Source organism: Lipotes vexillifer, unplaced genomic scaffold (genome assembly GCF_000442215.2).
Source record: "Lipotes vexillifer unplaced genomic scaffold, Lipotes_vexillifer_v1.1 scaffold217, whole genome shotgun sequence".
NCBI lineage: Eukaryota > Metazoa > Chordata > Mammalia > Artiodactyla > Lipotidae > Lipotes > Lipotes vexillifer.
Window position 1 is genome coordinate 8,170,825 of NW_006788200.1, and position 20,279 is coordinate 8,191,103.

At 35.6% G+C, this 20,279-nt stretch overlaps 1 protein-coding gene across 5 annotated transcripts in view; it reads left to right on the forward strand.

Annotated features, from left to right (window-relative positions):
* Positions 1-20,279, forward strand: part of ANKHD1 (ankyrin repeat and KH domain containing 1) — a 115,430-nt gene that overhangs the window by 21,857 nt on the left and 73,294 nt on the right. For 4 of the 5 annotated variants that reach the window (XM_007461453.1, XM_007461455.1, XM_007461457.1 and 1 more), the window contains exons 2-7: positions 2,090-2,243; positions 6,505-6,661; positions 7,383-7,530; positions 8,267-8,414; positions 10,021-10,254; positions 12,161-12,255. In XM_007461453.1, the coding sequence (XP_007461515.1) occupies positions 2,090-2,243; positions 6,505-6,661; positions 7,383-7,530; positions 8,267-8,414; positions 10,021-10,254; positions 12,161-12,255 (936 nt within the window). The remainder of the gene's footprint in view (positions 1-2,089; positions 2,244-6,504; positions 6,662-7,382; positions 7,531-8,266; positions 8,415-10,020; positions 10,255-12,160; positions 12,256-20,279) is intronic. The other variant, XM_007461456.1, reaches the window with a different exon arrangement.

Consider the following 20,279-nt stretch of genomic DNA (forward strand, 5'->3'; position numbering starts at 1 on the left):
CAGTACGCGGGCCTCTCACTGTTGTGGCCTCTCCTGTTGCGGAGCACAGGCTCCGGACGCGCAGGCTCAGCGGCCATGGCTCACGGGCCCAGCCGCTCCATGGCATGTGGGATCTTCCCAGACCAGGGCACGAACCCGTGTCCCCTGCATTGGCAGGCAGACTCGCAACCACTGCACCACCAGGGAAGCCCATATGGCCTGTGTTTGAAACCTGGCTTTGTCATTTATTAGCTGGCAGAAATACTTAACCTTTCTGATCCTGTTTTTCTGTCTGTCTACAAGTATATTGACCTCCCTGGTTAGACACTTTTTTTTATATACATATAAATTTACTTTGTTTTATTTTTGGCTGCATTGGGTCTTCGTTGCTGCCCTTGGGCTTTTCTCTGGTTGCGGCCAGTAGGGGCTGTTCTTCGTCGTGGTGTGCAGGCTTCTCATTGTGGCGGCTTCTCTTGTGGCACACGGGCTCAGTAGTTGTGGCTTGTGGGCTCTAGAGCACAGGCTCTGTAATTGTGGTGCATGGGCTTAGTTGTTCCGCGGCATGTGGGATCTTCCCGGACCAGGGTTCGAACCCGTGTCTCCTGCATTGACAGGTGGATTCTTAACCACTGCAGCACCAGGGAAGCCCCAGACATATTTATATACTACAGATGTGTATAGGTATATAAATATGTACTCATGATTGTATATACATGAGTACTCATATGTTCATGTTTGCATACATATACATACATACTTTTAGCAAAATAAAGATCATACTGTTTTAAATCTTGTGGTTTTCACTTAGTTTTATGACTGTTTTCTTATGCCATTAAATATGCTTCAAACGCATTGTTCTTAATGACTGCATAGTGGTCCATTCTGTGAATGTACAAAATGTACTTACCAAATCCCCTATTGTAGTTTTATTCACTTCATTTCTGGAATTTTAATTAATGCTGCAATGAACATTCTTGCATATTTTTGTCTGGCATTCAGATAATTTTTTAAGGATAGATTTTTTTTTTTAATGGAATTACTGGGTCAAAGGGCATGTGCTTTTTAAAAATAAATTTATTTATTTATGGCTGCATTGGGTCTTTGCTGCTGCACGCAGGCTTTCTCTAGTTGCAGTGAGCGGGGGCTACTCTTTGTTGCAGTGCGTGGGCTTCTCATTGCAGTGGCTTCTCGTTGCGGAGCACAGGCTCTAGGCGTGTGGGTGTCAGTAGTTGTGGCTCTCGGGGTCTAGAGCTCAGGCTCAGCAGTTGTGGTGCACAGACTTAATTGCTCCGCGGCATGTGGGATCTTCCTGGAGCAGGGCTTGAACCCGTGCCCCCGGCATTGGCAGGCGGATTCTTAACCACTGCACCACCAGGGAAGTACGGCATGTGCTTTTTAAAGCATTTTGATACACATTTCCAAATTGCTTCCCAGAAAGGTTGTGCATATTTTATTTGGTAAGAAAATTTAGAATTAACTTGATTTGAAATTAGAGGGTTGCATGTTTATTTTTGTAAGTTGATTTTGCTTATAGGATTCATTTCAAAAATATGTATTGAATAACTACTATGTACAAGGTATTCATAGGCTCAGAGGATAGAGCAGTGAACAACTGACTATGATTCCTAACCTAATATAGAGTTTTCCTGTCTAGAGCAATTAGGATATTTGATAGTGGATTAAATCCTCTTTAGTTTTTCAGAATTGAATATATTAATTGGAAGAGAGGAGAAACGATACTTTAATGACCTATTCATGCTATCTAGGCTTTCTACTATCTACTCCTGCATAAATCTTCCTAGGGCCTATGTTGATGTACTTGTTTCATTTAAAAAATGCTGCTTTTCAGGCTCTGTCGTAGGCACAGAAGATCCATTGCTCTCCAGGAAACTTTAATCTGGTGTGTCTGGGTTATATCTGTAGTCGTGTCTGAAGATAAGCAGATAGTCAGGAGGCTCCCTCAAAGTCCCTCCCTATAACCCCCTGTTTCTACAATAGTTTATTTGGTTATATTTGAATTCCAAATCAGAAGTCATATTACCTTAAATTGCTGTTATTTTAACAAAATTAAGATCAGCTTCATGGATATTGCTCTTTAATTCCTAAACAGGTTGAATCATTTATTTTGGACCAAGAAGATCTGGATAACCCGGTGCTGAAAACAACATCAGAGATATTCTTATCAAGTACTGCAGAAGGAGCAGACTTACGCACTGTGGATCCAGAGACACAGGCACGACTAGAAGCATTGCTGGAAGCAGCAGGTACTTTATTTTTTGTTTTCTCTTTTTCATCTTTTTAAAAGACTCCAGGGAATACCCTGGCGGTTCAGTGGTTGGGACTCTGCGCCTTCACTGCCAAGGGCATGGGTTCGATCCCTGGTAGGGGAACTAAGATCCTGCAATCCGCGTGGCATGGCTGGAAAAAAAAAAAAGACAAAAAAAAACCCCCAAGACTCCATCGCTATACAAAGTTATAAAAGATTATCCCCAAATTATATATGTTATATAAAATTTGAAATCTGTAAAATTAGTTTTTTTTTAATTTCCTAAAGAAAATGTTCACATTTTATGTTTAAAAAATTCTTGGTTGAAAGTTCTCAGTGAGTGATTTCTAGGCTCAACACTAACTTTTTTTTTTTAATTGAAGCATAGTTGATTTACAATGTTGTGTTAGTTTCAGGTGTACAGCAAAGTGATTCAGTTTTACACATATATATATTCTTTTCCATTATGGTTTACTACAAGTTATTGAGTATAGTTCCCTGCTATACAGTAACATTTAACCATTTTTTAAAAATTTATTTATTTTATTTATTTTTAGCTGTGTTGGGTCTTCCTTGCTGTGCGTGGGATTTCTCTAGTTGCAGCGAGTGGGGGCTACTCTTCGTTGAGGCGCGCAGACTTCTCATTACGGTGGCTTCTCTTGTTGCGGAGCATGTGCTCTAGGCACGCAGGCTTCAGTAGTTGTGGCACATGGGTTCCATAGTTGCTGCTCGCGGGCTCTAGAGCTCAGGCTCAGTAGTTGTGGCGCACGGGCTTAGTTGTTCCACAGCACGTAGGATCTTCCCAGACCAGGGATCGAACCCGTGTCCCCTGCATTGGCAGGTGGATTCTCAACCACTGTGCCACTAGTGAAGTCCCAAGACATATATATAGTATGTTAGGAATGTGTTTACTTTGATGATTCTTTTTATTCCTTTAACTTTCTCCTCTTATGAAAAAGCATAGGTAAAATTTATAGCAGATTGACTTTTAGTCCATCTAATGTGTCTTTTTGGAACTGACCGAAACTTAAAATTAGATTGAACAAAACAATTTAGGTATCTAGCAGAAGATGGTTTAATTTAGAGCAGACGGTTTAATTTAAACCTTTTTTTAAAAAAGTTTCCATTGTAGGGGGCAGAGGTTTGATCCCTGGTTGGGGGACTAAGATCCTGCGTGCAGTGCAGTGTGGCCAAAAAAAAAAAATCACATTAGTAATTGCTTTGGTGTCCCGCCCTTCTTTGGATTTATTGTGAGTCTCCTACTTTTGATTTAGGAATAGTCTATGTAAGATTCCTGAAATAGGAGTTCCATGGCCACCCCATATATATATATATATATATATATATATATATATATGCATTTTTTTTTTTTACCTGTGCTTTAGAACCAGCTTAGAGCAGAGAGAAATGTGGAGAAAATGCATTTTTCTTCTCCATGTCTTCTCTGGACTAAGTTACTTTCCTTCCCTAAATCAAGCTTTGTTTACTGGTGATAGTACATCTCCTCTCTAGTTTAGGCTGACATTTCACTCATACTGTGAGTACTACTCTGAGACCCCTAATTAAGGATTTTAAACCTATTTCTCTTTTTTCTGGCCACCTCATGAGTCTCACTCAGGGACGGCTCTTTTCTGGTACATTGAGCATTTTTCTTTAGGTTCATGGTTAAGTATAAGTACTTACATACTTATACCTTATACAAGATACCTTAGAATTGCTTGCTTTTCTTACCTATATTGTGAGAGAGAAAATAAACATTGAAAATCATGTCTTCCAGGAGGTGTCAGAAATTACTGAATTTTAAAATTTTGTGTGTTTTGACAATTTAAACTCCAGGCATTGTTGGATATATTTATCCAAAGAAATTGTCAGATGTTTTTTAAAATGATGTACTCCTTTGAAGCCCTGTGCAAGTCAGTTGGCTTAATGAATACTTTTTTGTTCATTAGTATTTTCATTTGCTTTTTGGACATTGTGTTGAGCCTATAACATTTAAGACTTATGCATTGTTTTCAATTATGAGAATGTGTTAGACGTTACTAGACTTCTTAAGAAGATAGAATTCTTAATGCTATTTTAACCAAAAAAATTGAAGTTGAAAATATTTTTTCTTTAAGATTCTTTGAGATTTTTAAAGAAAATTAAGAATTAAGGGCATTTCAAGAAGAATTTTTAAAAAGTATTTTCTAAATCATAAATGTAATATATAAAATAGCTAAAACAATATGAAATGTATTAAGTAGATTTTAAAGCCTGCCCATTGTAAAGGTTTACATATACTTCCAGACTTTCCCTTGTAGTTATATAAATACATGTATATGTTTGAATATACATGATTTTTTTTAATGAAATATATCATATTATACAAATTATAATTTTCTTTTTTTCACTTAATTTATTGTGGCCATCCTTCCATAACAGGATATGTTGATCTTTCTCCTTCTTTAAGGGTAAGATAATATTCTGTTGCTTGGATGCACCACAATTTATTTTACCAATGGCTTATTGAAGGATTTTTACGTTATTTCCAATTTTTTTGATATCACAAATAATGCTGTAGTTCATATCCATGTATATCTATAACTTTTCTTGCTTGTGCAAGTATCTTCGTAGGACAGATTCCTAGAAAGTGATATTGCTGGGTCAGAGGATATTTTTGCATTCAAAATTTTGATCGCTTTTATCAAAGTGGTCCCTCAAGTTTATGCCAGTATACATTCCTATCAACAGCTTTCCTCAGTCTTCTTTTGGTCAATTTCATAGTTTGTGTTCATTCAATATTATCAATAAGTTATGCGGTAGCTCTTTATAAATGATATAAATTCATTGGGTGTTAATTTTTCCAGTTTTTATTTTGCCTTAACTTTATTTATGGTGTATTTAATTATATAGAAATTTTTATTGGAATTAAAAATGTTTAATATCACATTTACTAATTTTTTACTTTATATAGCTTTTGTGATTTGTTCTCATGCTTAGAAAAACCTCCTCTACATCAGCAACAGAAAAATACTACATTGGGCTTCCCTGGTGGCGCAGTGGTTGGGGGTCCGCCTGCTGATGCAGGGGAGGCGGGTTTGTGCCCCGGTCCCGGGGTGGGGGTCCCGCGTGCCGCGGAGCGGCTGGGCCCGTGAGCCGTGGCTGCTGGGCCTGCGCGTCCGGAGCCTGTGCTCCGCGGCGACAGAGGCCGCGGCAGTGAGGGGCCCGCGTACCACAAAAAAAAAGAAAAAGAAAAATACTACTAAGTATAAGAGTACTTTTCAGATTTCATTTAAGTCTACCTGGTATTTATTTTTGTAAATGGTGTGAATTTGAGATGTTACCTAATTTTCAAATAACCAGTTTCTGAACAATATTTATGAAATAAGCCCTCCTATATCCACTGATTTGAAATGTCACCTTTATCATGTATTGAATTCACAAATGATCTAAGTTCTTTTTTTGTTTGCCTCTATTACATATCCTTGATAGAATCATCTTTTTTCTTTGCAAGTATCATACTATCATACTGTTGTAATTGAATAGCATCACAATATATTTTTTATCTTATTGGGCAAGTTTCCCTTCCTTTTTTTTGTTCTGTAAATTTTTATTGACTGTTTCTCATTTTCAGCGGTAAGAGGTGGTGATATTATCAACAACATTTTGTTGCAGTAGTCACTGATTCCTCACTGAATCTAGAGAAAAAGATTTATTGGCAACTTAGACTTACCATATTGTGAGTTCTGTAAGGACAGGAACTATGTCTTATTCCTTTCTGTTTCCCTAATGTCTGGCACATCATAAGCACATAATAAATACTAAATATGAGAATTAATTTATTTTAATTTACACTCTTGCCCCAGAAAATGGTTCTAGGTGGCTATTCAATCAAAGGAAGAAACTGTTGGATTGTTTGTTTTAATATTACAGAATAGCCCCTTCATTAGTACTGAAAATAGATAGGATCCTATACTAGAGATCTTATGCTGTGATTGTACTTTGATAGAAATCTCATTCATTCATTACAGTAAGCATCATGTTAAGTTACATTTGGAGTTAGGTAGAGGACAAATTAGTATTACGTGCACTGTAAAGATGAAAAGACTAAAACATAGGTGTTATGCAGTGGCCTTTTGACATTAGTGACAAAATTGAAATTATCAGCTTTGCATATGGAGATTATGCCATTTTGCCCTAGAGAATAGTGTTTAGAAATGTAATTACAGTTTACACATTTATGCTTTTTCTTTCCCTGAACTGATTGATGCACACTGAAGGAATTGGCAAATTGTCAACTGCTGATGGTAAAGCCTTTGCAGATCCTGAGGTACTCCGAAGACTGACATCTTCAGTAAGTTGTGCACTGGATGAAGCTGCTGCTGCGCTGACACGGATGAGAGCGGAAAACAGCCACAATGCAGGACAAGTAGACACGTATGTGTTTAATGACTTCTGCTGGGTATTCAATTCAATATCTGGTTTTCATTTCTGAGGAAGTTACTTATTCTAAAGGTTATAGTAGGAAACTCTAAACTGACTGCCTGAGTAATAATAAATGAAATGGGTTGTTGATGCAATAGTCTAGGTCCATGTTACTCAAATATGGTCCATGGACTAGCAGCGTCAGCATCATAGAAATTCAGAATTTCAGACCCCATCTTGGATCTATTGAATCAGAATCTACCTTTGAACAAGAAACATTGGCTATTTGTATGCACATTAAAGTTTGAGATTCACTGATTTTGTTAGTCATTCTGCAGTAAAAATTTTACTTAGATTTTTACCTTCTATTTCATCTAGTCACCTCACTGTTAAAAAATAAAATTTTAAGACATAGGATTATATCCCAAATGTCTTTGGGAATCATTACATTAGTTTAAAAAATTGTGCATCTAATGCTGTATAAAGTTTATTTAAAATTTAATATGAGAGTATGTTAGGACATTTTGAAAGATAAAAATGACAGCTGTTTTCATATTTATTTGTTACCTTTCTGGCTTGGTTCACATACATGAAAAATTAGTATTGCAAACAAATATTCAAATAATTTTCTTCTTACCGTATCAGCATTTTTCTATATATGACTAACTGTATATATTTAATGTAACTCGTTGTCATAGGACCTTGAGTCTTTCTTTGTTGGTTTTGTTTTCAGTCGCAGTCTGGCGGAAGCTTGTTCAGATGGGGATGTGAATGCTGTTCGTAAATTGCTAGATGAAGGCAGAAGTGTAAATGAACATACAGAAGAAGGAGAAAGCCTGCTGTGTTTGGCTTGTTCAGCCGGGTATTATGAATTAGCACAAGTAAGCAGAAATAATCTTTAGTGATCAAAATTGTGGAAGGGTTTTGATGTTTTGTTTATTTTTATCATTAATAAAAGAAATTATCATTAGAAGCCAAGGTCTTTCCTTTTTGGCAGTAGGTAAAATAGAAACTGATACATAATTAGTTTTTGTTGTCTGTACACGCAACTTGGCACGGTCCGTTTTTTTCTGCCACTTACTCAAAAATAGTCCTAATGAATAAGAAAAACATAGAAATAATAATAATATTTTAAACTTGCCTTTAGAAATAATATACAAGTATAATGAAAGATATTGATTTATTTTCATTTCATCTAGATTATCCCAATTCTTTTAGTTTTTTTTTTTTTTTTCCTGTTAGAGCAATTTTGGGAAATAGTCATGTGTTTACCAGTTAGTTTGTGTCTTGTGAGTATAGTTTTGCTGTTCTCTTGCTAAATAATCCTGAGCATAACACTAATTCTTTGACAGGAGCAGTTAAATTGTATAATTGGATGGTTAATGTGATTACCTACTTTACTTAAAGATTACTGTGTAATGGTATTGTAAAATATAACATCTAACCAGGTGTTTTGAGCAGTGAACATCATTGGCATATTTTCCCAAAAGGTGATTATTTTTTATTTTTCCTTGCCTCCACTCTAAAAGAATATTTTCCCAGGTTCAGTATATTCTTTAGAAGTAATATTAATAGTAAGAATTGACAGTTTCTCTCTGTGTGCATATGTGTTTAAAGGTATTGCTTGCTATGCATGCTAATGTTGAAGACAGAGGGAATAAAGGAGATATAACCCCCCTAATGGCAGCATCCAGTGGAGGTTATTTAGATATTGTGAAATTATTACTTCTTCATGATGCAGATGTCAACTCCCAGTCTGCAACAGGTATGTAGAAAATGATGTGTTAATTTGAGGAAAAGAAATTGATATAAATAACTATAATCTGAGAGATAAAAATTTGATTCCTAGGGAAAACTGGTTGTAAACATACAGAAAAATCATAGCCCTTGTTTAGAATCTGTAAGTAAAATATAGATTAATTTTATATCTTTAAAAGTCTTTGAAATACTGTTACATTCTGTTTGGTCAAGATTGACAGTTTTGGGCTTCCCTGCTGGAGTAGTGGTTGAGAGTCCGCCTGCCAATGCAGGGGACACGGATTCATGCCCTGGTCCGGGAGGATCCCACATGCCTCGGAGCGGCTGGGCCCGTGGGCCATGGCCGCTGGGCCTGCGCGTCCGGAGCCTGTGCTCCGCAGCGGGAACGGCCGCGGCGGTGAGAGGCCTGTGTACCGCAAAAAAAAAAAAAAAAAAAAAAAGATTGACAGTTTTTTTGCTGGGGACAATTTCTTTTTTGCCACAATATATATAATGTACAAAGAGGCAAGTTTATGAACTGTATCTTTCACAATTCTTTATCTCATTTAAATACAACTCCCTTATATAGATTAACCTGAGTCAAAACCCCATAGAGTTTTTTCTGTCAAGTGTACAGAATGCATTTACTAATAAGATATTCTGTTGCAGCATGAAAGCTACTCTAGTAAGGTTCTTTATAAGCCTCGGTCATATGTCTTGAGTTATAGGTGTACATTTAGTAATGAGATTCCTTGGATTTAGTGAGGCAAGCACATGGTTTAAAATACAGTTTCAATAATGAAAGCATATCAGTCTTCCATACCATTAAGTATATATTAAATGTAGCCTAATTTATTTTTAAAACGACCATGACTTCTTAGAAAGGATTATAGGTTACTTTGCTGACCACTTTGTCTTAGTCGTAGTAATATTAATATCCTCCATGTCTGAGACTGTTAAACAGTTGAATTCTGAACAAATTGGGTTTGAAATGATAGTTTTCTTGCTGAACCTTTAAAACAGTCTTCTTCAGTCTCATACTGTTGGATGGTTAAACCATCTCCCTACCTCCTTTAATAAATAAATGTCCTCAAAACAAAATCAGGAAAGGAATAAGTGGCAAATCAGGGAATAATGACCTTTTAAATAAATTTTTATTTTGAAGGAATTATGCTGAGGGGGATTTATATCTGTCTCCCTGGGTCTCATAAATGTAGACTAAATGAATAAATGTGTAAAGATAAAGGAGAGGTAAAAGAAAATTAAGAAATGAATATACATAGAAAATGTTAAGTGTTTCTAAGTTGTACTGTGTTGAAAGAAAAAGCAATAACTTTGAGTGGTACATTAAAATATTTTATATTAAAATATGTTGGAAATGATTTTTCAAGATGGCACTTAATCTTATTTTACAAGCTAAGGAAATATGGAGAGAGGTAAATTGGTTTGTTTATAATAAGCCTTTTAATTAGTGAAAAAATTAAGATGATGCTTCTAACCAATACAACAAAAAAATGAGATAATAGTTCTAGTGGTTTATGTAAGGTAATTGAAGAGATAGAACTAGAGCAGTAGTATAATCGTAATTATATCAGTTTTATCATAATTTTTAATTTCTTTTTGTTCTTTTTTAGGAAACACTGCACTAACTTATGCCTGTGCTGGAGGATTTGTTGACATTGTGAAAGTGCTACTTAATGAAGGTGCAAATATAGAAGATCATAATGAAAATGGACATACCCCCTTAATGGAAGCAGCCAGTGCAGGTCATGTGGAAGTTGCAAGAGTTCTTCTAGACCATGGGGCAGGCATCAACACTCATTCTAACGAATTCAAAGAAAGTGCTCTTACACTTGCATGCTACAAAGGTACTCTATAAATATATATGTTTATAGGGTTTTTTCATAGCAACTTGGAATATTTAAATATTTGAATATTGAGTATTTGAGTTAATTTTATATTTCTTATACTTTCCCTGTGCTATAAAATTATCTAGCTTCTAAGAAATTATATAGAAAGTCCATTTTAGCATGTATTTCCTAAAGTATAGTTTCATAGTATATGTTTTTTTATTATTTTAATCCAAATTTATTCAACTAGCTATAAGGTCAACCAAAACTCTTAGCACAGACTTAGAGGGTTTCCATTCTTTAATAACTTTTGTTTTATATGATTTTTCCAACCTTTATTTTAAAAATAATACACACTCAAATAATAATAATCACACTTGATATAGAAAACCTGAAAAACACAGAATAGTGTAAAGAAGTTTTATAATGACATGTAATGCTACCATCTAAAGATTTAAAAAGCATGTAAACAATATTTTAGTATATTTACTTCTAGTTTGTTTTTTAAGTACATTTATAAACAAATATATATACACTTGACTCTTACAACATGGTTTTGAACTGCACAGGTTCACTTACATACAGACTTTTTTCAGTAAGTGTGTACTATAGTACTAAACAATCCAAAGTTGGTTGAATCCTCAGATGTGGAACTGTAATCAAAGATGGTAGCTAGGGCTCCAGCAATCCATATTCTAGGAAGGATGAAGAGGGTAAGGGCAAAATGAGGAATGCCTTCCAACTTAGTAAGCTACCTTTAAGGAGTCTTCCTAGAAGTTCTGCCTTATAAGTCCCTTTTACATCTCATTGGGTACACATAGCAGCAAGGGAGGCTGGAAAATGTAGTCTTTTAGTCAGGCATGTTGCCACTGAGATGAAATCAGGAGTTCTGTTATTAAGGAAAAATGAGAGAATGTATATTGGGTAGGAAACTAGCAATCTCTGCCAAATACATCAAATGGATGCACCATAATTGCCTATTGTTGGACACTTGCATTGTTCCCAGTTTTTCACTATTATTAAAAACACTGTGATAACATCCTTGTGCAGACATCTTTGCCTAATCTCTGATTATTTCCTTAGGATAAATTCCTGGAAGTGGAATTGCTGGGTCAAAGGGTATGGACATTTTTAAGGCTTTTGATACATATTGCCAAATTGCCTTCTAGAAAGGTTGAACCAATTTACACTCCCACCAGCAGTGTTTGAGAGTGCCCTTTACCCCACCCTACACCCTCACCAACACTGGGTATTATCATTCTTTTTAATATTTGCCATTTTGATAGTAAAAAATGGTGTCTTATTTTAATTTGCAATTTTTTAATAGGAAGGTTTAATATTTTTTTCATCAGTTTAATATTCATTTTCACTTCTTTTTTTGAATTACCATTTCATGTCCTTCATCCATTTTTCTACTGGAGTGTTTGTCTTTTTCTTATTGACTATTATAAAGCTTTTTATATACTAAATGTATCAAGAGGGTTGAAATTATTTTGAATGGAGTTTTCTCTGCCTGCTCATTGTCACAGTGAGTTTATGGTTATTATTTTAAAGCTTTTTTTCTGAAAAATATGATCCAAACATACTTTACCTGGCATTCTATTTGATTTCAGTGTTTTGATTTATATTTTATACAGAGTAAATCAAAGAATAAGTATTATTACTTTATTGCTTTACTTGAATTAATGTGCTTTGAACTAATTCAGTCTTTAAAACCTAGATAAGACCTTGATGAGAGCCTGCTTATTATTTTAGATTGGCTTTGTAAAATTGTCATTGATTTCTTTATTGAATGCAAAATAAGTTCTCTTGTAAATTTTTGTATAGACACCCGAAAGAAAAAGATTCCCTATTTTAATACTTATATATTAAATTGATAGTTCTTGAGAAATATAGTTTTAAAATTTATGTTCTTTTTTTAAAGGCCATTTGGATATGGTTCGCTTTCTGCTTGATGCTGGTGCAGATCAAGAGCACAAAACAGATGAGATGCACACTGCCTTAATGGAGGCTTGCATGGTAATTTTAAATTGCACTCACATGAGATTTTATGGGAAGAAAGGGTCATATGTGTTTCAGCCTTTGAGAATTATTTTTATTTTTTTGGAAAAATCATTATTATGAGATGGTAAAGATCTTGAAAATTTTGTACATTATCAGAGAGTGAAGGGGGAGTTTACGATGTTTTATCTTTTGATAGTAAATCTGTTAATGTAAGAAATCATACAAAAGGCAGGCTTGGCTATGTCATTTTCAACACACTGATGTACTTTTATTTTCTTCCCAATTCTTTCATTATGGTAAAATACACATATCATAAAATTTACCATGTTAACTATTTTTTAGAGTTATTAAGTATATGCATAATGCTGTGCAACCATCACTACCATCCATTTTCGGAACTCTTTTCATCTTTATAAAACTGAAACTCTGTATCCATTAAACAGCAACTTTCCATTCCCCACTTCTTCCTATTCCTTGTGATCACCATTCCACTTTTTATCTCTATGATTTTGACTACATTAAGTGCCTCATATAAGTGGAATCATACAATATTTGTCTTTTTGTGACTGACTTATTTCAGTTAGCATGATGTCCTCAGGTTCATCCGTGTTGTAGCATATGTCAGAATTTCCTTTGTTTTTTAAGGCTACATAATATTTTATTGTATGTACCACATTTTGCTTATCCATTTATCCACTGATGGACACTTGCATCGCCTCCATGCTTTAGCTATTGTGAATAATGCTGCTGTGAACACGTGTGTATAAATATCTGTTTGAGTCCTGTTTTCAGTTCTTTTGGATATATACCCCAAAGCGAGATGCCTTGATCATATGGTAATTGTTTTTAATGTTTTGAGGAACCACCACCATACTGTTTTCCACAGCAGGTGTACCATTTTATGTTCCCACCAGTAGTGTACGAGGGTTCCATTTTCTCCACATCCTCACCAACACTTGTTATTTTCTGGGTGTTGTTTTTTTTTTAACTTAATTTTTATTTTTTTGGCTGCAATGGGTCTTTGTTGCTGCGCGCGGGCTTTCTCTAGTTGAGCTGAGCGGGGGCTACTCTTCATTGTGGTGCACAGGCTTCTCATTGTGGTGGCTTCTCTTGTTGCAGAGCACGGGCTCTAGGCGCATGGGCTTCAGTAATTGTGGCACACAGACTCAGTAGTTGTGGCTCGTGGGCTCTAGAGTGCAGGCTCAGTAGTTGTGGTGCATGGGCTTAGTTGCTCCGGGGCGTGTGGGATCTTCCCGGACCAGAGCTCGAACCCATGTCCCCTGCATTTTAAGGCGGATTCTTATCCACTGTGCCACCAGGGAAGTCTCTTTCTTTTTTTTTTTTTTTTTTTCTGATAGTAATTATCCAGATGTTTATAGTTTTGATTTTCATTTTCCTCACTGTAGGTTTTATTTGCATTTCCCTAATGATTAGTGATATTGAGCATCTTTTCATGTGCTTATTGGCCATTTGTATATATTCTGGAGAAATGTCTATTCAAGTCATTTGCCCATTTTTTAATTAGCCTGTTTTTTGTTGATGAGTTTTAGGAGTTCTTTATATATTCTGGATATTAATCCCTTATCAGATACATGATAAATATTTTCTCCCATTCTGTGGGTTGCCCTTTTACTCTGTTGATAGTGTGCCCTTTTGTGCACAAAGTTGTTTTTTTTGTTTTTCTTTTTCAAAAGTTTAATTTAAGTTCAGTTTATCTATTTTTGTTGTTGTTGCCTGTGCCTTTGATGTCATATCCAAGAAATCATTGCCAAATCCAATATCATGAAGCATTAGTCCTGTGTTTTCTTCTAAGAGTTTTATAGTTTTAGCTCTTATATTTAGGTCATTGATCCATTTTGAGTTAATTTTTGTATATGATGTTAGGTAAGGGTTAAATTTCATTCTTTTCCATGTGGATATCCAGTTTTGCCAGCATCAGTGTGGAAAAGACTGACTTTCCCCATTTGAATCGTCTTGACACTTGCCAAAAATCATCTCACCAATCATTTGACCCAGGTTTATATCTGGGCTCTATTCTATTCCATTGGTCTGTATGTTTGTCTTTAAGCCAGGATGACAAAGTGGTGATTATTGTAGCTTTGTATAAGTTTTGACATCAGGAAGTGTGAGTCCTCCAGTTTTATTTTTCTTTTTCAAGATTGTTTTGGCTATTCAGGGTTCCTTTAAATTGCATATGAATTTTAAGATGGTCCTTTCTATTTCTGCAAAAAACTCCATTGGGCTTTGGTAGAGATTACATTGAATCTGTAGATTGCTTTGGGTTAGTACTGACATCTTTTTTTGCGTGGGGGGTGGCTGTGTTGGGTCTCGTTGCTGTGCACAGGCTTTCTCTAGTTGTGGTGAGCGGGGGCTACTCTTCGTTGTGGTGCATGGGCTTCTCATTGCGGAGGCTTCTCTTGTTGCAGAGCACGGGCTCTAGGCTCACAGGCTTCAGTAGCTGTGGCACACGGGCTCAGTAGTTTTTTTTAAATGGAACTTTTACAATTTAAAAAAATTAGTTAATTAATTTGGCTGCATCGGGTCTTAGTTGCAGCAAGTGGGCTCTTCGCTGTGGTGTGCGGTCTTCTGCCTAGTTGTGCGGGCTTAGTAGTCACGGTACATGGGCTTAGTTGCCCTGCAGCATATGGGATCTTAGGTCCCTGACCAGGGATCAAACCCGCATCCTCTGCATTGGGAGGCAGATTCTTAACCACTGGACCACCAGGGAAGTCCTTATTCTGTTAATGTGGTATATTACATCAGTCAGTTTTTGTATGTTGATCAGTCCTTGAACTCCAGGAGTAAATCCCACTTGGTCATGGTGTATAATCCTTTTAATATGAGTTTAAGTCTTACCTCCTCTTTAATTTTGGGGGGAAGAATTTGAGAAGGATTGGAGCTAATTCTTCCTTAAGTGTTTAGTAGAATTCACCAGTGAAGCTATCAGGTCCGGGGGTTTTCTTTGTTGGGAGACTTTTTATTATTGATTCACTCTCCTTACTAGATATATGTCTGTTTACATTTTTTACTTGTTTGTGATGTAGCCTTGGAAGGTTTTGTGTTTCTAGGAATTTGTCCATTTCATCAAGGTTATTCAATTTGTTGGTATACAGTTGTTCATAGTTCTCTTTTATAATCCTTTCTAGTTCTATACTGTCAGTAGTAACATCCCCTCTTTCATTTCTGATTTTAGTAATTTGAGTCTTCTTTTTCTTAGTTCTTCTAGCTTTGTTGATTTTGCTGATCTTTTTAAAGAAGGAGTTATTGGTTTCATTGATTTTTCTCTTTTGTTTTTTAGTCTTTATTTTGTTTATCTCTGCACTAATCTTTATTATTTCCTTCCTTCTGCTAGTTTTGGTTTAGTTTGTTCTCTTTTCTGTTTCTTTAATTGGTTTCTGGTTTGTATGATTTCTTAACCTGATTCTAGATTTAACACAATTATGATTGGGTATGTTTTTGGAAAAGGACAGTAACATGTAACCCTAAAGTAATGTATTTGGCTTTAGAGGTATTACTGATAAAACTCTAATTTTGGAGATAACAGACATCTTTCTAAAGTTTTTGTAGCTTCATATTAAAACCTTATAAAGTAAATTGACTAATATAATCTATGGATAACCTAGAATGCATTTATTTGCTTCTTTCCAGGATAACCTAGAATTAGATTTATCATGCAAGCATTTTGTATCAAAGAGAAATATTACCTTTAATGCTGTCAACATAAAATCTTTAGGTTAGCACCTTAAGTCAGTCTCTTTATTTCATAACTGAAAGAACTGAGAAACAAAGAAATTGGGTAATCTTGTCCCAAATCATGCAGAGTTAGATAGTTAGATAGCAGATGTTGGAGTCCTGGGCACACCACAATCAATTGTGTAGGTTGTGCAACAGTACGTGGTAGCCCTTTTTAAGTCTAGGTCTTCTTTTTTCAGCTGAGTGTTTTTGCCACTAATGTTACCCTGACTCTTATTTAAACCAAATTTTAAAAATAAGAATATTTGTTAGAAAAATCATAGAAAAAATTTTGACACTAAACATGAAATATTTTACATATGCCAATAATTTTTTACTAACAGTTGCAAAATCTATTTAATGTAAATTTTCTGTTGATAGCACAAATTTTCAAAATAAACATGTTTCAAAGGATATTACTTAGCAAATATATTCTTTTGTTGATAAAACAGTGCTGGATTCCAAAAACGTATCCGACATATTTGGTCATAGATCAGTCCAAGAGCCATTTTTCTTCTACATCTGAAAGCACTTAGATATCATAGCTATATGTATATCTACGAAGCATACATCAAATTCAAAGAAATCAGAGCAATCTGAGTCTTTAAGACAGGTTTAATGACAAGAAAATTACCTAGAAGTACAAATGTTTTTTGAGATGTGATTAAGTAAAGCACATTTTTGCCTGTGTTACTTCCAATTGTATATTACTGCATAACAAATCACTCAAAACATAGTGGCTTCATACAACGGCCATGCATTATTTTTTATGATTCTGTGGGTGGATTGGATGGTTATTCTCTTTCTTTTCTTTTCTTTTTTTAATTTATTTATTCATTTATTTCTTTTTGGCTATGTTGGGTCTTTGTTGCTGTGTATGGGCTATCTCTAGTTGCAGGGTGAGTCGGGGCTACTCTTTGTGCAGTGCTGGGGCTTCTCATCACAGTGGCTTCTCTTGTTGCAGAGCAGGGCTCTAGGCGTGCAGGCCTCAGCAGTTCTGGCTTGCGGGCTGTAGAGCGCAAGCTAAGTAGTTGTGGTTCATGGGCTTAGTTGCTCTGCGGCATGTGGGATCCTCCTGGACCAGGGCTCAAACCCGTGTCCCCTGCATTGGCAGGCGGATTCCCAACCACTGTGCCACCAGGGAAGTCCCCGCATTTTTTAAATTAATTTTTATTGGAATATATGTTATTCTCTTTCAATGTGTTGTTTACTTTTAAACGTTTGAATGTTTGAAAATTTTCCTGTTGTCTGTTAATGATTTCTACTTTGATTACATTCTGATCAGAGAACACACTCTGTATGATTTGAGTTCTTTAATTCTTGAGGTTTGATTACCATGAGTAAAATAGATAGCTAGCGGGAACATGCTATAGAGCACAGGAAGCTCAGCTCAGTGCTCTGTGATGACCTAGATGTGTGGGCTGGGTGGTGGGGGTGGTAGGGAGGTCTAAGAGGAAGGGGATATATGTAAACATATAGCTGATTCACTTCATTGTACAGCAGAAACTAACACAGCATTGTAAAGCAGTTACACTACAATAGAAAAAAAAGAAAGTAAACACCATTAAAAAAAATTCTTGAGGTTTGTTTTATAGTCAGGATGTGCATATATATTCCATGGGCATTTGAAAAGAATGAATATTCTGCTTTTGGTCAGTGGAGTGTTTTATTAAGACCTGTTGACAGATAGTGGAGTTCTTCTACATCCTTTCTGAATTTCTGTCTTAGTTGTTCTAACAGTTGTTGAGAGGGGGTGTTGAAATCTCCCAGTTATACTTTTGGATTTGTCTATTTCTTCTTCTAGTTGCTTCACTTTTCCCCCACATTTTGAAGCTTTGTTGTTTTGGTACATGCCCTTTTTTTTTTTCCCCTCATCCATTTTCTCAGTTTTTTCCCTCTATTTTTTTTTTGATATATCTAGTAGTTATTTTGAAGTTCTTTTTTTCTAACTACTATATTTGATTCACTTCTGGGTCAACTTTTATTATTTTATATCTTGATGATCAGTTACTTTTTGTTGCCCCTTAATATGTCTAGTAATTTTTTTTGTAATCCATATGCTGTGGATGATCCCTTTTCAAGGCCCTGGATTATCCTGTATTCCTTTTAAGACTGTTAAATTCTGTTCTAGCAGGCAGTTAAATTACCAGTGAATCACCCTTATCCTATTGAGGCTTAATTCAGCATCATTTTTACTCCTAGGTCCTTACTCTTTGGTCTTAAAAATGTTCACTCTTTGTTTAGGATATATTTCCTTGGGCCATGGTTTGGAAGATGCCCAAAGAGAAAAAGTTAGAGTGAATGGAGGCTAAACAATACACTACTAAATAAACAAGAGATCACTGAAGAAATCAAAGAGGAAATCAAAAAATACCTAGAAACAAATGACAATGAAAACATGACAACCCAAAACCTATAGGATGCAGCAAAAGCAGTTCTAAGAGGGAACTTTATAGCAATACAATCCTACCTCAAGAAACAAGAAACATCTCAAATAAACAACCTAAACTTACACCTAAAGCAGTTAGAGAAAGAAGAACAAAACCCCAAAGTTAGCAGAAGGAAAGAAATCATAAATATCAGATCAGAAATGAAGGAAACAATAGCAAAGATCAATAAAACTAAAACCTGGTTCTTTGAGAAGATAAACAAAGTTGATAAACACTTAGCCAGATTCATCAAGAAAAAAAGGGAGAAGACTCAAATCAACAGAATTAGAAATGAAAAAGGAGAAGTAACAACTGACACTGAAGAAATACAACGGATCATGAGAGATTACTACAAGCAACTATATGCCAATAAAATGGACAACCTGGAAGAAATGGACACATTCTTAGAAAAGTACAGCCTACTGAGACTGAACCAGGAAGAAATAGAAAATATAAACAGACCAATCACAAGCACTGAAATTGAGACTGTGATTAAAAATCTTGCAGCAAACAAAAGCCCAGGACCAGATGGCTTCACAGGCAAATTCTGTCAAACATTTTGAGAAGAGCTAACACCTATTCTTCTCAAACTCTTCCAAAATATAGCAGAGGGAGGAACACTCCCAAACTCATTCTACAAGACCACCATCACCCTGATACCAAAACCAGACAAAGATGTCACAAAGAAAACTATAGACCAATATCGCTGATGAACATAGATGTAAAAATCCTCAACAAAATACTAGCAAACAGAATCCAACAGCACGTTAAAAGGATCATACACCATGATCAAGTGAGGTTTATCCCAGGAATGCAAGGATTCTTCAATATATACAAATCAGTCAATGTGACACACCATATTAACAAATTGAAGGATAAAAACCATATGATCATATCAATAGATGCAGAAAAAGCTTTTGACAAAATTCAACACCCATTTATGATAAAAACCCTGCAGAAAGTAGGCATAGAGGGAACTTACCTCAACATAATAAAGGCCATATATGACAAACCCACAGCCAACATCATTCTCAATGGTGAAAAACTGAAACCATTTTCACTAAGATCAGGAACAAGACAAGGTTGCCCACTCTCACCACTATTAGTCAACATAGTTGAATCCAAATCGGAAAAGAAGTAAAGCTGTCACTGTTTGCAGATGACAAGATACTAAACATAGAGAATCCTAAAGACTCTACCAGAAAACTACTAGAGCTAATCAACGAATTTGGTAAAATAGCAGGATACAAAATTAATGCACAAAAATCTCTTGCATTCCTATACACTAATGATGAAAAATCTGAAAGATAAATTAAGGAAACACTCCCATTTGCCACTGCAACAAAAAGAATGAAATACCTAGGAATAAACCTACCTAAGGAGACAAAAGAGCTGTATGCAGAAAACTATAAGACATTGATGAAAGAAATTAAAGATGATACAAACAGATGGAGAGGTATATACCATGTTCTTGGATTGGAAGAATCAACATTGTAAAAATGACTATACTACCCAAAGCAATCTACAGATTCAATGCAATCCCTATCAAACTACCAATGGCATTTTTCACAGAACTAGAACAAAAACTTTCACAATTTGTATGGAAACACAAAAGACCCCGAATAGCCAAAGCAATCTTGAGAAAAAAAAACGGAGCTGGAGGAATCAGGCTCCCTGACTTCAGACTATACTACAAAGCTACAGTAATCAAGACAGTATGGTACTGGCACAAAAACAGAAATATAGATCAATGGAACAGGATAGAAAGCCCAGAGATAAGCCCACACACATATGGTCACCTTACCTTTGATAAAGGAGGCAAGAATATACAATGGAGAAAAGACAGCCTCTTCAGTAAGTGGTGCTGGGAAAACTGGA